A 14,645-nucleotide genomic window follows, 5' to 3' on the forward strand; every position below is an offset into this window, starting at 1 on the left:
ACAATCGTACGAAAATGTTAAGTTAAAGGCCATGACTATTTAAGTGAACGTTGCCATATTAATGTTTTGTTGTCATCTCAGATGTCATTATTCGTTCACAACAAACAAAACAATGTATACTTTATTTCCCCAGGAATGAGAACCCAAGTTATGAGACTTTTTGAGAGACATAAAATAGATTTACTTTGACCTATCTGTGTGTTTTTATTTTGACCATATTTAATAAATGTACGTAGTGAATGTTTTTCTTTTTAAAGGACCCCACATTAAATATTTTGATCAGGCAATATGTTTTACCTCCTATTGTGTACCTTACGCCAATCGAACTACGTACCCCCTCTGACAAGATGCTACAATATTAGCATTGTAGATGTGTGCGTCTCCCGGGGGTACTTTTTGGACTCTTTCCACCCTTTGAGGCAGTCCCTTTAGTGGACAAAACAAGTGATCCTTAGATATCCACGGTGGAAGGGTGTTAATGTGGTTTTAGTTTCCTAAAAGCGGCAAACTTAACTTGTCACCTGAGCCAACTCGCTAACTTGTTAGCTAAGCTCAAGCTCGACGACACACTCAGGCTGCTCTGAGGTTATTCTTTCGGCAATGTTCAAAGTAGCAAGCTTTCATGCAGGCTTGAGGTGAATATAGGTTAAAATCCAAGTGACTGGAGTGTAGTAGTCTACCAGAATGGCGTGTCATCGGGCTACATGTTAGGAAGCGTGCTAGCTGTTCCCGAGAGTCCTCGCGACATCGTTAGCTAGCTTCACTGCTTCCACTAAAAATACACCCTTGTCCCGTGGTCCCCACCCCATTAGCGGTGGGTTCGTCCGCTACATTTTTTGCCGTCTGCGGCTTTAATGGTGACCTCGCTCAGTGTTTGGCACTCTACATGGTCCCTACGGTGGATCCAAGGCGACAGGAAGAGCGAGCTGGACCCCGAGGTGGTGAGCCGGGTTGGGCTGACTTGACGCCGCATCGCACCAACCGAGAGGTGGTGAGGGTGGTGGTCGTGCGTTATTTTGTCCCCATGCCCTGCCGTTAGTGGTCAAGAAAACAAACCCTGGTCCAGATCAGGGGATACAGGAGCGAGGTTTGTTTAAAGGTCAAGCACAAAACCTTTGTTACCACTGTCCACTGTGTGAGCTCCTACGGGAACAACGACCGAGCCAAGTGGGTCGCCATGTCGGAAGATAACAGCGCGGATAACTTCATCAAGGTAACTTTTGGGGAACGAAAAACTCTCATTTGGCATGTACAAGGGGTCCCCGATTTACGACGAAGACGTTACCCGAGCGTGCACTTAAATCGGAAAGCGCCTTAACGTGCTGCAGAATTTCATCGTAAGGTCAGAATTCTATGAAATATTTGGAAGTACAATAACTAATGGAAACTAGTTGATTGTGATTTTAACCCTAAATGTCAAAATGACAGTCATTATTTGGATTTGGATGGAGAAAAAAAACACCACTTGCAGGACATAAATATACAACAGATAAAAATGTCTGGCCATTTTTATTCTTTGGCTTTCGACCCAAAATAAGACGGACTTTGTTGTTATTGTTCCATCAGTGTCTACTTTATATACAACTACGGTATATTAATTTGTGTTTTAATTGAATGTTTTGACTGTCTTTGTGGCTGTACCAGTATGTAAAGCACTTTATTACAGCTGCAACTGTTTGTGAAATACGCTATATAAATAAAGTTTTCTGGTATTGTCCTTTTAGGCCGTTTGAGTCAAAGCACAAGTGACTATTATTCCACATGGATCTCAGAAAATGTAGCTTGTGAACCCTCTTTAATATTTGTCGTAAAATATTGTTTATTAACTGATTAAAAAATGCAATGATGTTATGGTATAAATATAAATTCACCTCTGATATAATTAGGTACATTCCGATCCGAATTTGTTTAGAAGTGGTTGCTCCTTAATTACAGTATGAGTGTGATTCTTTACTACAAATTCACATTCACGCCTATGGACAATTTATAGTTTGGGAAGGAAGTCGTAGTACCTGGAGAAAACCTTCATGGGTTTGTGAGGCAAGGTGTACCAACAGATGAATCCACTTTATTTCCAATCCCATCATCAAAAGTCATCCTTGCCTCTTGGTATTCCTTCCTGGCCTGCTACCTTTCATGTGTCACCAACCTGGCATCCAAGTCAGCAGTAAAATCTGATCTCAAGTGCCCCAGGCCTCTGCTTTCACAACTGGGTCACAATGTGCTTAATGATGGGTTGACTGGGTTCTACCCCTCAGAACTGGAACACACACTCACACACACACTCGAGTGTCCACTTGGGCCATCAACTCAGAGAGTGTGGTGTGAAATAGAAGAGAGTTGACAAAGCCACTGGATAACTTTGCTCAGCAATCATCAGTGTTTGGTTGACTGGTCAAGTCATCTTGAAATCTGCTTGTGGTTACATGAAGAACAAAACAGATGCATGAAATGAAATGTGCGGTGATCTTTTGAGTAATATCCATACCGTAATTGCAGGAGGCGTCCATTCTAGAGGAATACAACATAAATTGGACGCAAAAGCTTGGCGCTGGCATCAGTGGACCTGTCAGGTGAGTTTGGACTGAGACAAAGAAAACGGTGTGACGAGTCCACTCGGTTCCTGACCAATGAAATCAGAACCCAACGTGAGCATTTGCTTGCCAGCTATAAGGCGGCAGACTTTGACATGAATAGGCAACTTCAATGTATTACAATGTAATCATAATACCCACACAGCTTTTAGAGTGGTCAAATCCAACCTCTTTAAATTTGAGGTGAATAGCCCTGAAACGTGGTATTCCTTGTTTTCCTAAAGCATAATTTGAGTTGTCTCGTTTTCAAGATGCTAGAAACTCGACGCATCTGATGGACATTACTTGGGAACTCGTCTGTCAGAACATCTCTGCGTCACTCCATATGTTTTTGTTTCTGAACTTGATTCATGAGACCTTGTGCCGAATAGGCCTGCCGTAGTAGTTTTGATGTAGGCCAAACAGAACATTGATGTTATTGAACACAACTCCTGCATTCCAGCTGGTGAACTTTGGCTACAGCTGAATATTGCACGGGAAATCTCTCAATTTGTTGTACTTTGACTCAGCTTTCAATTTGAAAGAATGAGAGGCAATATTTTCTCGTCAATTTGACGTTGCCTATAAAACACAAAGAGCATTCTCGCTAACCAAAACAAACAATTTGTCTCTTTCCATCAGCAGAAGATCGACATTACATCCGCTGCCGCTGTTTAACAGTTAACTTTGAGAAACCTTGTTGTTGTCGGTTAATCTTTTGCCCGTCCTTACATTGACTTTGCAATCCAACAGTGACTTTCTCTTTTTGTTTTCTAAGAGTATGTTTGAAGAAATCAACACAGGAGCGGTTGGCCCTGAAGATCCTCATCGATCGCCCCAAGGCCAGAAATGAGGTCCAGATAATCACCGCCTGTTTATTTATCCCCAAACTGGATAGTGTTAACGTGAATCGATTTGAATCACTCGATGGTTTTCCCGCCCGTAGGTGCGACTCCACATGATGTGCGCCAACCACTCAAACATTGTGCAAATCTTGGAGGTGTACGCCAACAGTGTCCAGTTCCCACACGAGTCCAGCCCGAGGTAACTTTGTCCGCCCTTTCTCCATCCGTCCATACGTGAAAAAGGCTTTATATTTGGCAGAGCCAGGCTCCTGATCGTTATGGAGATGATGGAAGGGGGCGAACTGTTCCACAGAATCAGTCAGCACAGGCACTTTACCGAAAAGATGGCGAGCGAGGTCACAAAGCAGGTAAGGCGATCAAGCGGTCGCGTCCCCGAGATTTCTAACCGGCGTGGTTTGGACATATGTTTCGGGAGTGCGAAGCCTTTTTCGATTTTTCTCGCCTGACTAACAGCACAGTCTCGTGAGCAGCTTCCCGCTTGGATTCAGCAGCGGATGTCACACTAGATCAGCACTCCATATGGCCATTTGCAGTTGTTTACACACATAAACGTGTGTCATCACTCCTCCTTACAGATCAGTCAAGCCTTGGAACACTGTCACTCCTTAAATATTGCACATCGAGACCTGAAGCCAGAGAATCTGCTCTTCAAGGATAATTCTCTGGTAATTAGAGACACACACTTTTACTGTGTCGTGTATTTGCAATGCTTTTTTTGACATTTGTTTTTCCCCGCCCCCAGGATGCTCCCGTGAAGCTGTGTGATTTCGGCTTTGCCAAAATAGATCAGGGGGACTTGATGACACCCCAGTTCACTCCCTACTATGTAGCACCTCAGGTAGAAAAGAAAAAGAGTCAACACATCGAACGAGAATAAGAGTACGCAGCCAACCTGCGCTTTGCTCCGCAGGTACTTGAGGCTCAAAGAAGGCACCAGAAGGAAAAGTCTGGAATCATACCTACCTCACCCACTCCTTACACCTACAACAAGGTTAGACTTGCATCTCACTCCTCTTTAATTCACTTGCTATGTCTTCTGAATAGGATTCACGTGAGTACCATCAGTGTAAACATGGCAAAAATCAGATCGGCGACTTACATGGAGGTAAAATCCAGTCCTCGAAAAACTCTTCATTGTCTTTTTCCCCAGAGCTGTGACTTGTGGTCTCTGGGCGTCATCATCTACGTGATGCTGTGCGGCTATCCTCCGTTTTACTCCAAGCATCACAGCCGCACCATTCCCAAGGACATGAGGAAGAAGATCATGATGGGCAGCTTTGACTTCCCCGAAGACGAGTGGAGTCAGATCTCGGAGATGGCAAAGGACATTGTGCGCAAGTAGGTTTGGTTTGATTTCATGAAATTTTGTACGACTGTAAAATGAAAGAAGGTTTCAATCGTTACCGAATAAAACTGTAAATGTGCTAACGACCTGGTCATGTTGTGCCCCCCACAGGCTGCTGAAGGTGAAGCCAGAGGAGAGGCTGACCATCGAGGGAGTCTTGGCTCACCCGTGGCTCAACTGCACCGAGGCCCTGGACAACGTGCTGCCGTCGGCTCAGATGATGATGGACAAGGTGGGCGGCGGCCGGCGGCCATTGCGCCCCGCCGAGGATAACTATGAGCGTGTTTGTCAGGCGGTGGTGGCGGGCATCCAGCAGGCCCATGCCGAGCAGTTGGCCAACATGAGGATTCAGGATCTGAACATCAGCCTGAAGCCGCTCAACTCCGTTAACAACCCAATCCTCAGGAAGAGGAAACTACTCGGGTGGGTTTGCCCAAGTTTATTCTTTCAAAACAAATGACCTTTTTCGGGGCTTTTTGTAGCATATTGGAATTCGACATCATTTACAAGCGTACGCAAATTGCGCAAGAGAGAGAATTGAATTGACGGCCAGCAGTTGAACCGCAGCTTCCGGGGCTTTGGTCCTTCAGGCAGCCTTGAATACGTTAGAGCGCCTCGTTGTTATCCGCAGCAACCTTTTCCTGTTATCCTCATGATTCTTTTGAATAAGAGGAGTGCGGCAACAGTATGCGCCAATGTCGTCTTTTCCCCAGCCCCAAGCCAAGTGACGCTTTCTTCATTCACGACCCAGAGAACGGAGGAGGCGAGGACTCTAATGTAGCGCTGGAGAAACTACGTGATGTCATTGCACAGTGTATTCTTCCACAGGCCGGTCAGTAACTAAAAAACACACAGAGCGGCAAACCCCGGGGGGGAATGTCCAAATCACTGAAATTCAATCGTTTGCGTGTGTCAAGGAGAGAACGAGGACGAGAAGCTGAACGTGGTGATGTTTGAAGCTTGGCGGTTCAACAGGGACTGTAAACTGCTGCGAGACGGCCTGCAGGGACTCAGCTGGGATGGTCAGTGCTCACTTCTGATTTAGTATAAGGACGCTGTCGTTTGACTTGAAGAAGACACATTAGCTTTTTTAAAATGTATTTTAATTTCTGTGGCAATTTTTGCCCAGTTTTTTTTTTTGAAGACATCAAACATTCCCAGGATTTTTCAAAATGCGAGTACATCGCGACACCAATGACTACGACCACAGGTCTCATTTGCTGTCGTCTGTTGCAGGTCGAGCATTCTGTGATAAGGTGGATCGCTTGAAGTTGGCTGAAATTGTTAAACAAGCCATTGAAGAGAGGACAAATGTGGAAGAGTCTCACTAGCAAAGTCTTTCAATCGCTCATTTTTATATTGTCTTTTTAACAAGGCTTTTTTTTTTTTTTTTTTAAAGGAAAAAAAAAAAATAATCAAATGATCTGCTTTTTCTCCCTAAGGACCTTAAAGGCCTATTGTACAACTGAAAGAAAAGGAACTCATTGGTACTTGCAAAGAAAAAAAAAAGACTGTTTTCATTTTTGCAACAAAAAAAAAAAATCCATTCGAAAGAAATTATTTTCTAGGAGGGAAATTTTTATTCGCAGCTTGTAGTCTTTTGTTTTATCCCAATCATTTCATTTCTTTTAACTTTCCAAACATTATTTATTTAAAGAAAACATTGTTATTTATATAATTTGGGCGGGGGGGCTTTAAAGAGATTTGATTTTTATGTGTACTATTCTTTTTAAAGCCAAACTTATTTTGTTCCTCTCTAACTTGTTATCCAAGAGTGAGCCCCTCCCTCTCATAAAGATGCAAAGACACTTGAAATAAAGTCCAAGCAGAAATGACTCATAAAGGCACTTGGGCCTCCAAGCAAATCATCTTTTGACAAAATCTTACCTACTTGAGCTGCCGACAGCATCTTGATCTTCCTCCTCTGCTTCCCTTTAATGTGTCACACTACTCCGTGTATCTTTCTAAGATTCATGTTGGGAAAGTCATGATTCAGCCTTGGCTCCCTTTTTTTGATGCCATTTCTGTTTGACATGCACATCACACGCTCTTTAACGAAATATCGTCAGACTCCATATTTCCTCATATTTAATTGACACCAATTCGCCAGCTCCATCATCCATAAATTTAGCCTCCCTTCTTATCTCAGCTCGGAGAAGCTATGATTCCCATTCTGTTGTTAACCAAAACAGCAGCACTTGAGTTTTTGGGCATGATACACCAGTAGCATTAATAATTCCCCAAAATATTTTTGTAATCATTAATTTATGGTCATGACCACATATTATGGACACGTCCATCATATCAGCTAATCAGATACTGACAATTATGTCGGCTGGTGTACTGTTACCATGGTGACAGGCTGAGCCACAACTGTATTGCTTTTTGTCTCCTGTACCATGACTTTGTTTACATGATGCACACACAAAAAAAAAAATCTTGATAGGACAATTCCTCTGGATCCAGTTCTTAATTTTCTTTTTTTCCAATCATTTGTTGTTGTGATAGCTTGTCAAATGTTTTTGGGATATAGGATGAGATAAAATGGCAAAATTTTCAGTCAAAAGCATTTCAATCAAGCGTGTTTAAAACCTTTTGTCAAACTTGATTTTTCATCCCTTTTTTTGGGTCTGAGAGATCATTTCATATTATGAGCAATCATTTTGGGGAGATTTTTGACACAAGTAACTCCCTTTAAATCTCAATGACAACCATATTAGAATGGTTTAAGGCCTTATTGCACAAGCAAACGTGCCTTGGTGACTTATGAGTACAAAGTTGTCCAATCATTATTTTCTTGTTAATCCTACAATGGAATCATTCCACATATGACTTTTTTTTTTTTGATTGAAAGGACTTCAAATACAATAATTTTGTGAGAGGAGCAATACTTGAAAAAAAAAAAAATTCTTTACAAAATGAGTCCATAAAATTGACCATCTGATTTAGTACTCGAAATTGATCTTTGACCAAAAGTGTAAAAAGAAAAAAAAAGATTTTTTCTTTGTCAGCTGATGTAGCATGAGTCCATCATGGAAGTCAACATCTTTGTTTTGCCTTCTCTGGAATGTCTTCAATTTGCTGACTTTGTAATTAAAGGACTTTTCAAGAGCTTTTGTCTTAAATCGTGAATGAGGCAAACTACAATACACGTTTTGTGTTAATTTCACTTTTTTTGTTACATTGGGGCTTTTACTCTAATAATGTGAAATTTTCTGGAATAAGAATTATTATTGCTAATATTACAACTTTTCAACTTTATTTGAACATTGAGCTCTTTCTGTAATACTTCTTTTGTAACGTTAAGTTGCAAAACTCATTTTACCGGTGCTGTACATGTGACCAACAAATGCCAAGTTCAAGTTAAACCATTTTAATAGCAGACAGAAGAAGCAGGTAGAAATAAAGTTTGTGTTTTGTTAGAAAAGACAATTCACAGCCACTCAGTCTGTTCCACATACAAAAGGCACTCTGTTTTTTTCCTCAAACATTTGCAACACTTTGCTCCCCGTGATGAAATTCAAGAGTATTTTAAATCTATGTATCATTCTTTCTTAAATTTTCAATTGGCACTCAAAAACCAAGTAAAGCGACTGATCATATTGTTATTTGTTTAAAAAAAAAAAGTCCTTTTGGCTCTGAAACGCTTATTTTTAAGATACTATTTAGGAAGATGTAGAATGACACTTCTTAATTTGAGGAAACAAAAATAACCTGTGCGCATAATCACAAATGGTCAGCAGTTGTATGGAATCAATGTGTTTCTGCCTTTTTGGTCCCTTTTGCGCAACCACACTAGAGACGATTTCTCGTCTGCAGGTTACAAATTTCACGGCTATGATGTTGAGGGCTTGATTCAGAGTTACAGTACCAACCACGCCGATGGTGGGGGGGGGGGGGCGATGCCAAGTTCCATTATTTTTTTTATTTTTCTTTTTAAAGTCGCTGATCACACTTCTGCATGCTCCTTGTCCTCAGTCTGAGTCCTCATCATCCAAATACTCATCGGCGTTGCTGTGCGAGCGGGTGATAGCTGGGGGGAGAAGCACAAGGTATTTTTTTCAATTGGTAACAAATGCAACGTGGTGATTTTGGTCTTACTGCTGGCCAGCTTCCTCTTGAGCAACGAGGCACACTGCGCATTGGTGGCCATCTCCAGGGCCAACTTGTTCTCGTTATTCCGAATGTCTGTTCGCGCATCTGAATGGGAAACACGCATTCTATTACATACAGTGGTACTTCATATGACCCGACTTGTGCGAGTTACAACATATGGAGCAGCTTCTGTGTATCATCATCTCGAAAAAATAAAATCTGTATCATAAATACAGATCTACCTCTGAAAGAATAGAGATGTAAATACTCACCCTTGTTCAGCAACATGGCCACAATATCAGAATAACCCTTCCAGGCGGCAGCGTGCAGAGGAGTGTCCCCAAGTTTATTCTACCGAACAAATCTTGATTGAAATGCACTTTATTTTTCATTGAATATCAGTTTTCCTAATTGTTTCGAATTTCTCCTCACCTGCTGGTTGAGTTCCACACTGGACTGGCTGAGCAGAAGCTCCACTACATCTAAAAGGAACAAGAGAAACAATTCAAAAAGGGGGTGGCTGAGTGAGATTATTCATACATGACAGTCAGACAGGAACTTTGACACAAATAACTTGTATAGTCTCAGTTCCTGTAAAGTGGAAGACACTCAAACAACTATCCAACATTTCAGAGTAAAATAAAGAACTCTTAGCTGGGGGAAAAAACTGCGGCGCTTGCGGTAACTAGTGTAAGCTATGTGTGAGGTCACTGAGTCTGTGTGTGAACATTCGGGTGTGAGCTGTGGCTGACAACCGGTCCTACGTGAGAGTGCTCATCGTTTGAGTGTTCTCGTTTTGAATAAATGGCTGAAAAGTTCTATTCGCGGCAAGGCTTGGTTACAATCAATGTACCTTTGTGTCCCCCGTGACATCCCCAGTAGAGGGCAGTGTTGCCAGCCTTGTCCAGGCCATTGATTCCCACTTTGTTCTCCAGACATTCCCTCATCCAAGAAAGATTTCCTAAGCAAATATAGAAAAGTTACAATTAATAATAACGTGGGAACAAATGAAGTAGCTGAGTGGGTCGCCTTACCTCGTTTGGCCGCTTCGTGCATTGGGTGGTCGATAGACTCGGCCTGCTCCGTCACTAAAACAGACCACAGGGGTTCTGAATTGGGGTTCACGGATGTGCGAGACTTTGAAAAGTATTTTTCTGCTTACCGTAGTTACGTGGAATAAGGCCCGTCCTCCCCCGGCATGTTCCTTTCCACCAGTTACTGTCACTCTGAGGTCAATAGGAAGTTGGTGGGTGGGGGGGAACAAAACAAAACAGTATTTATGTTGCCCCAGAGGAAAGTGTTTGGAGGACACATTAGATAGTGTATAAGATGAACTTTGAGGTCTGTCTTACCGTGTCAGAGATGTAGAGGATGTCTCCTTCTTCAAAGTAAAGCTCATCAGGCTGCAACGTACAAGAACGCCAACACAGTTCAACGAGCTGCTCGTTTGTTGAAGCTTCGATACATTTCCTGACTTGAACAACTCGAACCTCTAAAGTCAGTTCTGCTCTATTCCTGTCGGAAATAATCTGTCCCAGTCTGACTTTGAATCCTTTACTCAGAAACAAATGTTCTTACCGTTCTGGGGTCAAAGGTGAACTCGGCTCTGAACACCTTGACTTGACCTGCAAGCAAAACAACAGAAGACATCAGACTATGCCTTACAACAAAAGGTGCGCACTCGCGTGGATTGTAACGGCTAAAAATGGGCTAACGATGACCTCTGTGCAACGTGGTAGCACGAGTCACAACAGATCGTCACTCCTGGAATGCATCCGTCTTGTAGCCTTCGGAAGACACCGGCATGTATTATGCAAGAGTTAAAAAAAAAAACTAGCCTGCAACTAATAGAAAAGGTTTACATGCTTGTCCGTCTGTGTGAATTTGTGTGTGTTCAAGCTGACAACCGTAGCTGTGTTTCAGGCCAGCGGCTGAGTGGCCCACAAACACGCCTCAGTTCTGTTAGCTGTTTCTACACACACATGCCACAGGCCCGGTCATGTCGATCTCTCGCAACACAAACAGCATTTTTAAGACTCTTTTTTTTTTTCTCCATGAGTGCAATCGAGTTACGTTCACGATGACACGTGACAAGCGAACATCCTCAAGCAAGGCTCCGAACTTCACACACATGCAACTCCACATCCACATGACCTCATGAAGGCATTTTCCATCGACGCACATCCAAATAAATGTTTCTCTGTGAACTACAAAGCCGAAAATGTAACATGAGCACTCTTCACTCCACATGTTGCATATTTCTTGCAGAGTAGGCCCAACAGTTACACATTTTAGATCAGGTAGTGGTTATATTTATGGCACAACAATGTCTTAATATATATGGGAAATATGTTTACACACACTGTTAGTGATGTGTTTAAGTGTGTGTGTGTTAAGTGTGAAGTATAGAACGCTGCACATTTCCGCCATGTTGTTGCTACTGTCAATGTCAATATTAGCTTCGTTCCCACCATTGCGCATGCGCAAACGGAGAGGTGAACGGTACATATGCATCATTTGACATTTTAGATACGAGTGTCGTTCTTCGCACACAACCCTTGTCTTTGCTCAAATAATTCTATCCGCGCAAAGATGATTGAGATGGTGTGGGGTCGGGGGTCTATCACAAACGCTTACTGTTGTTTGGCTTTTAACCTATGACCTCAAATGCAACACACTCACCTACGCGACTGGTGCAAATAGGGAAGTCAGAGGCCAGCCCACTGTCTTAAGAGCTCCATCGCTACTTTCGTCCTTTTTAAGTCTTTCTTTCTTTCATTGCCCGCAAGTAGACTTGACATCTTTCTTCTGAAAACAGTCAGGAAATGTATCGAACCGTATTCAGGAGGCACTATTTTACTTTCTACCGTCCACTCGCGCGTCTCGAAACGCGCTAGCAAGGTGTTCGATTTTAAGTTTCGGCGTAACCCAAAGATCCAAAGTAATGTTGCTCTTACCTGGCTTGGCCGGCTTGGGGGGAGGCTTGGACATTGGCGCGGGTAAAAGTCAAAAGCAAACCAAGCGCCGCGTCAAGAAATAAAGTGGGATAGTTCGCTGAGTTGGACAGCACTTTGGTGTCACTCCCTTTGAGGAAGTCGAGGCTGCCTCGGGCTACGCGGAAGTGCTACTCTGCACATGCGCGAAGTCTCGTTAATATTGAAAATGTTGGATTTGCTTAATTTCTAAAATTAATCAATGTTGTTGTTTTTTTCGTTTGACTTGATTTTATATAACTTAACCAGTTCTTATTACTGGAAATTAATTTGATAAAAACTTTTTGTAGTTGTTCTGGTAATACATTGCAATAATGTATACATGTGTATAATTTTAAATGAGTACTTTTTATTCCCATGGATTCATTTTATTTTTTATTTTTTTATATTTCACTTTTATTTAATTTTATTTTTTATTCACATTTATATTATGTACGCCCGTGACCCTAGTGAGCATAATCATGAATGTATTTGTTTATTTATTTACATTTTTTTACGCGTTTACCTATGCTGACGTCATACCAAAACCAGCCAATTGCAAGGGTCGGAAGACGGAAGTTATGAATGAGTACAAGTTCAGTATGAATATAGTTTAGAGCTGCACACATTACCGCCGTTATTTCATGCAGCCTTGCAAATGGTGCATTTTTTTTCCCCAACGATATGAGCTTTTTATTTACCTGTAAGCATAGCAGGCAGTTGCTCATCTCCCCCGAATGACCTTCGCAATGAATATGAAGACACTAATAGTAGGCGTGGGTGGGTAAGTACTCAAAATGTATAATATATAATATATTTATATATATATATACATTTGGTTTACCAAATAAAGATGCCAACGTTTGCAGCAAAGAAACATGTGTAATGTAAAAATGAAGAATGTGAGTCAGGCAAGCCCTGCGTGTTATATGCTTTTTCTCATAAGTGTAAACAATTATAGTTCAATTGACGTATACTACTATTTTTAGCTGGGTGTGGTTTCCGCCCCAAAATATTCTCATGTTTTATTCTTTTTTTTAAGAATGACCAATGGAGGAAAATCGACTCTTTCTAGAAGTTTGAAAGAGAAGATACCCAACAGCTGTATCATTGCACAGGATTCATTTTTCAAGGTAGACTCATTCCGGGGTGGGGGGAACAAAATTCTATCAGTGATTATTTCAATATTTGTGAACTACTCAGGCAATTTTGTGAAAAATTAGGGTTCTCCAACTTGATCATCTTTTGTCCAGGATGATTCTGTGGTGCCAGTGGATAGTAATGGCTTCAAGCAGTATGACAGTAAGAATGGCACATGCAGCAAAAATAGTCATCTTTCCAAAATGTTGCTCCTAACTTTATATGACAATCTATTGTGAATATGTATATTCTGTAAGAATTTGAACCATACCTGACTCTTCAACACACGTCTAGCGCTGGACTCTCTCAACATGGACGACATGATGAGCTGTGTGCACGACTGGCGAAGAGATCCGCAAGCTTTCTGGAAGAAAGTGGATCAGACCGCCGAGAAGTTGATGCCATCACCCAATCACGTGTTTGTGCTGATTGTGGAAGGTTTCCTGATCTTCAATCACAGGTTAGCTAAGGTGGCGATTATCACAAAATATCAGGGATATTTGTTTTTCAGGTGTAATTTCAGGAACAACATAATATATGCTCCAAGTGGAACTTAATTTGACCTCTTTTGTTTCTAAATCTAATTAATGTAATAGTTTTTTTTTTTAGCGATCGTATTTTTGCTCCAATTGTTGTGAAATTTTGCCATTGGGCTCCCATTATAGAACAACGTATTGTATGATAAATAAAGAATGGTAAACCCTTTTTTTTTTGCAGACCTTTGAATGAGCTTTTGAACAAAAGATACTTCCTGGAAATACCGTATGACATCTGCAAGGAAAGACGGAGGTAAATGCTTTTTTTTAGTATTATTCTTTTGTTTTATATGTTGCATATATAAACATACAGGCATTGCTTGTGTGGAATGAACAGTTTGAGGGTATACAAGCCACCTGACCCACCAGGCTACTTTGATGGACACGTATGGCCCATGTACTTGAAGAACCGCCAGGAGATGGAGAGCACGGGAACGGGTATCGGTGGGTCTCCGACAAACTGACAAGGACATGGCTGTTTTAAATAGTGATGTTTTTTTTATTTATTTCCTATATATTGAAAACATTCTCACTCCACTTGCTGGGGTGGGGTCCTATAAATTGAAAACATTCTCACTCCACTTGCAGTATTTTTGGATGGATTGAAGTCAAAAGAGGAACTGCTGGCTGTTGTGTATCACGATATTAGTAAGGAAATAAATATGCAAAGAGGTAAGTTGTCTCTAAATTGCATTCATATATGTATGTAAACATAATTCAGTTCATTTTTTTTTCACTTTTTATTTCCAGAGAAGGATTGAAATCCTGAATGAGTTGGAAGATCTCAGTCACATGTCTACCAAAAAGATGAATGCATTATGTGGCAACATGTTTATATCTATAGATGGTTAAAACCATTAGAATTGATAGGTGCAGGTTTACAACACTTTAAACGATAGACATTTGAACACAAATAGCACACTATCACATGTAAAATGTTACAATATTCACAGGCATATATATTCTTTATCCTCGCAATAGATCCAACACCTTATTATAATGCAGTATCTCATGAATAATAAATGGTCAATACAAAATTCAGTTTTTGTCCACTTTTGTCCACATTGCACAAAAATCATCTCTTGTGTGTTCTTACACGCTATGTCCTCCTACAAGCA

General features: G+C 41.3%; 3 protein-coding genes across 4 annotated transcripts; 2 read left to right on the top strand and 1 right to left on the bottom strand.

Annotated features, from left to right (window-relative positions):
• The first annotated feature begins 293 nt into the window (after positions 1–293).
• Positions 294–7,895, top strand: mapkapk5 (MAPK activated protein kinase 5). Its single transcript, XM_085908726.1, has 14 exons — positions 294–1,213; positions 2,500–2,573; positions 3,352–3,427; positions 3,520–3,617; positions 3,678–3,786; positions 4,015–4,104; positions 4,182–4,277; positions 4,350–4,430; positions 4,590–4,777; positions 4,896–5,016; positions 5,077–5,207; positions 5,498–5,616; positions 5,702–5,806; positions 6,021–7,895. The coding sequence occupies exons 1-14, from the start codon at positions 1,178–1,180 to the stop codon at positions 6,113–6,115; spliced, it is 1,419 nt and encodes a 472-aa protein (XP_085764852.1). The 5' UTR covers positions 294–1,177; the 3' UTR covers positions 6,116–7,895.
• A 246-nt stretch (positions 7,896–8,141) lies between these two features.
• On the bottom strand, positions 8,142–12,007 carry ostf1 (osteoclast stimulating factor 1). Its single transcript, XM_085908727.1, has 10 exons — positions 11,837–12,007; positions 10,458–10,504; positions 10,232–10,282; positions 10,042–10,105; positions 9,914–9,967; positions 9,733–9,840; positions 9,312–9,361; positions 9,152–9,230; positions 8,886–8,984; positions 8,142–8,817 (listed from the first exon to the last, which is right to left on the bottom strand). The coding sequence occupies exons 1-10, from the start codon at positions 11,868–11,870 to the stop codon at positions 8,759–8,761; spliced, it is 645 nt and encodes a 214-aa protein (XP_085764853.1). The 5' UTR covers positions 11,871–12,007; the 3' UTR covers positions 8,142–8,758.
• Positions 12,008–12,442: 435 nt separating this feature from the next.
• Positions 12,443–14,564, top strand: nmrk1 (nicotinamide riboside kinase 1). 2 transcript variants are annotated; one of them, XR_015065878.1, is made up of 8 exons: positions 12,443–12,635; positions 12,894–12,984; positions 13,105–13,153; positions 13,286–13,451; positions 13,709–13,780; positions 13,865–14,014; positions 14,116–14,199; positions 14,278–14,564. XR_015065878.1 is itself a non-coding variant. In XM_085910113.1 (8 exons), exons 1-8 carry the CDS (start codon positions 12,589–12,591, stop codon positions 14,286–14,288), a joined length of 627 nt encoding a protein of 208 aa, XP_085766239.1. In that variant the 5' UTR covers positions 12,443–12,588; the 3' UTR covers positions 14,289–14,564. The 2 variants fall into 2 exon arrangements, 1 of the variants encoding a protein (XP_085766239.1); XM_085910113.1 differs by having other exon boundaries at positions 13,865–13,971.
• The last annotated feature ends 81 nt before the right edge of the window (positions 14,565–14,645 follow it).

This window comes from Syngnathus leptorhynchus, chromosome 4 (genome assembly GCF_054491065.1).
Source record: "Syngnathus leptorhynchus isolate UIUO chromosome 4, UIUO_Slep, whole genome shotgun sequence".
In the NCBI taxonomy this organism is placed as follows: Eukaryota; Metazoa; Chordata; class Actinopteri; order Syngnathiformes; family Syngnathidae; genus Syngnathus; species Syngnathus leptorhynchus.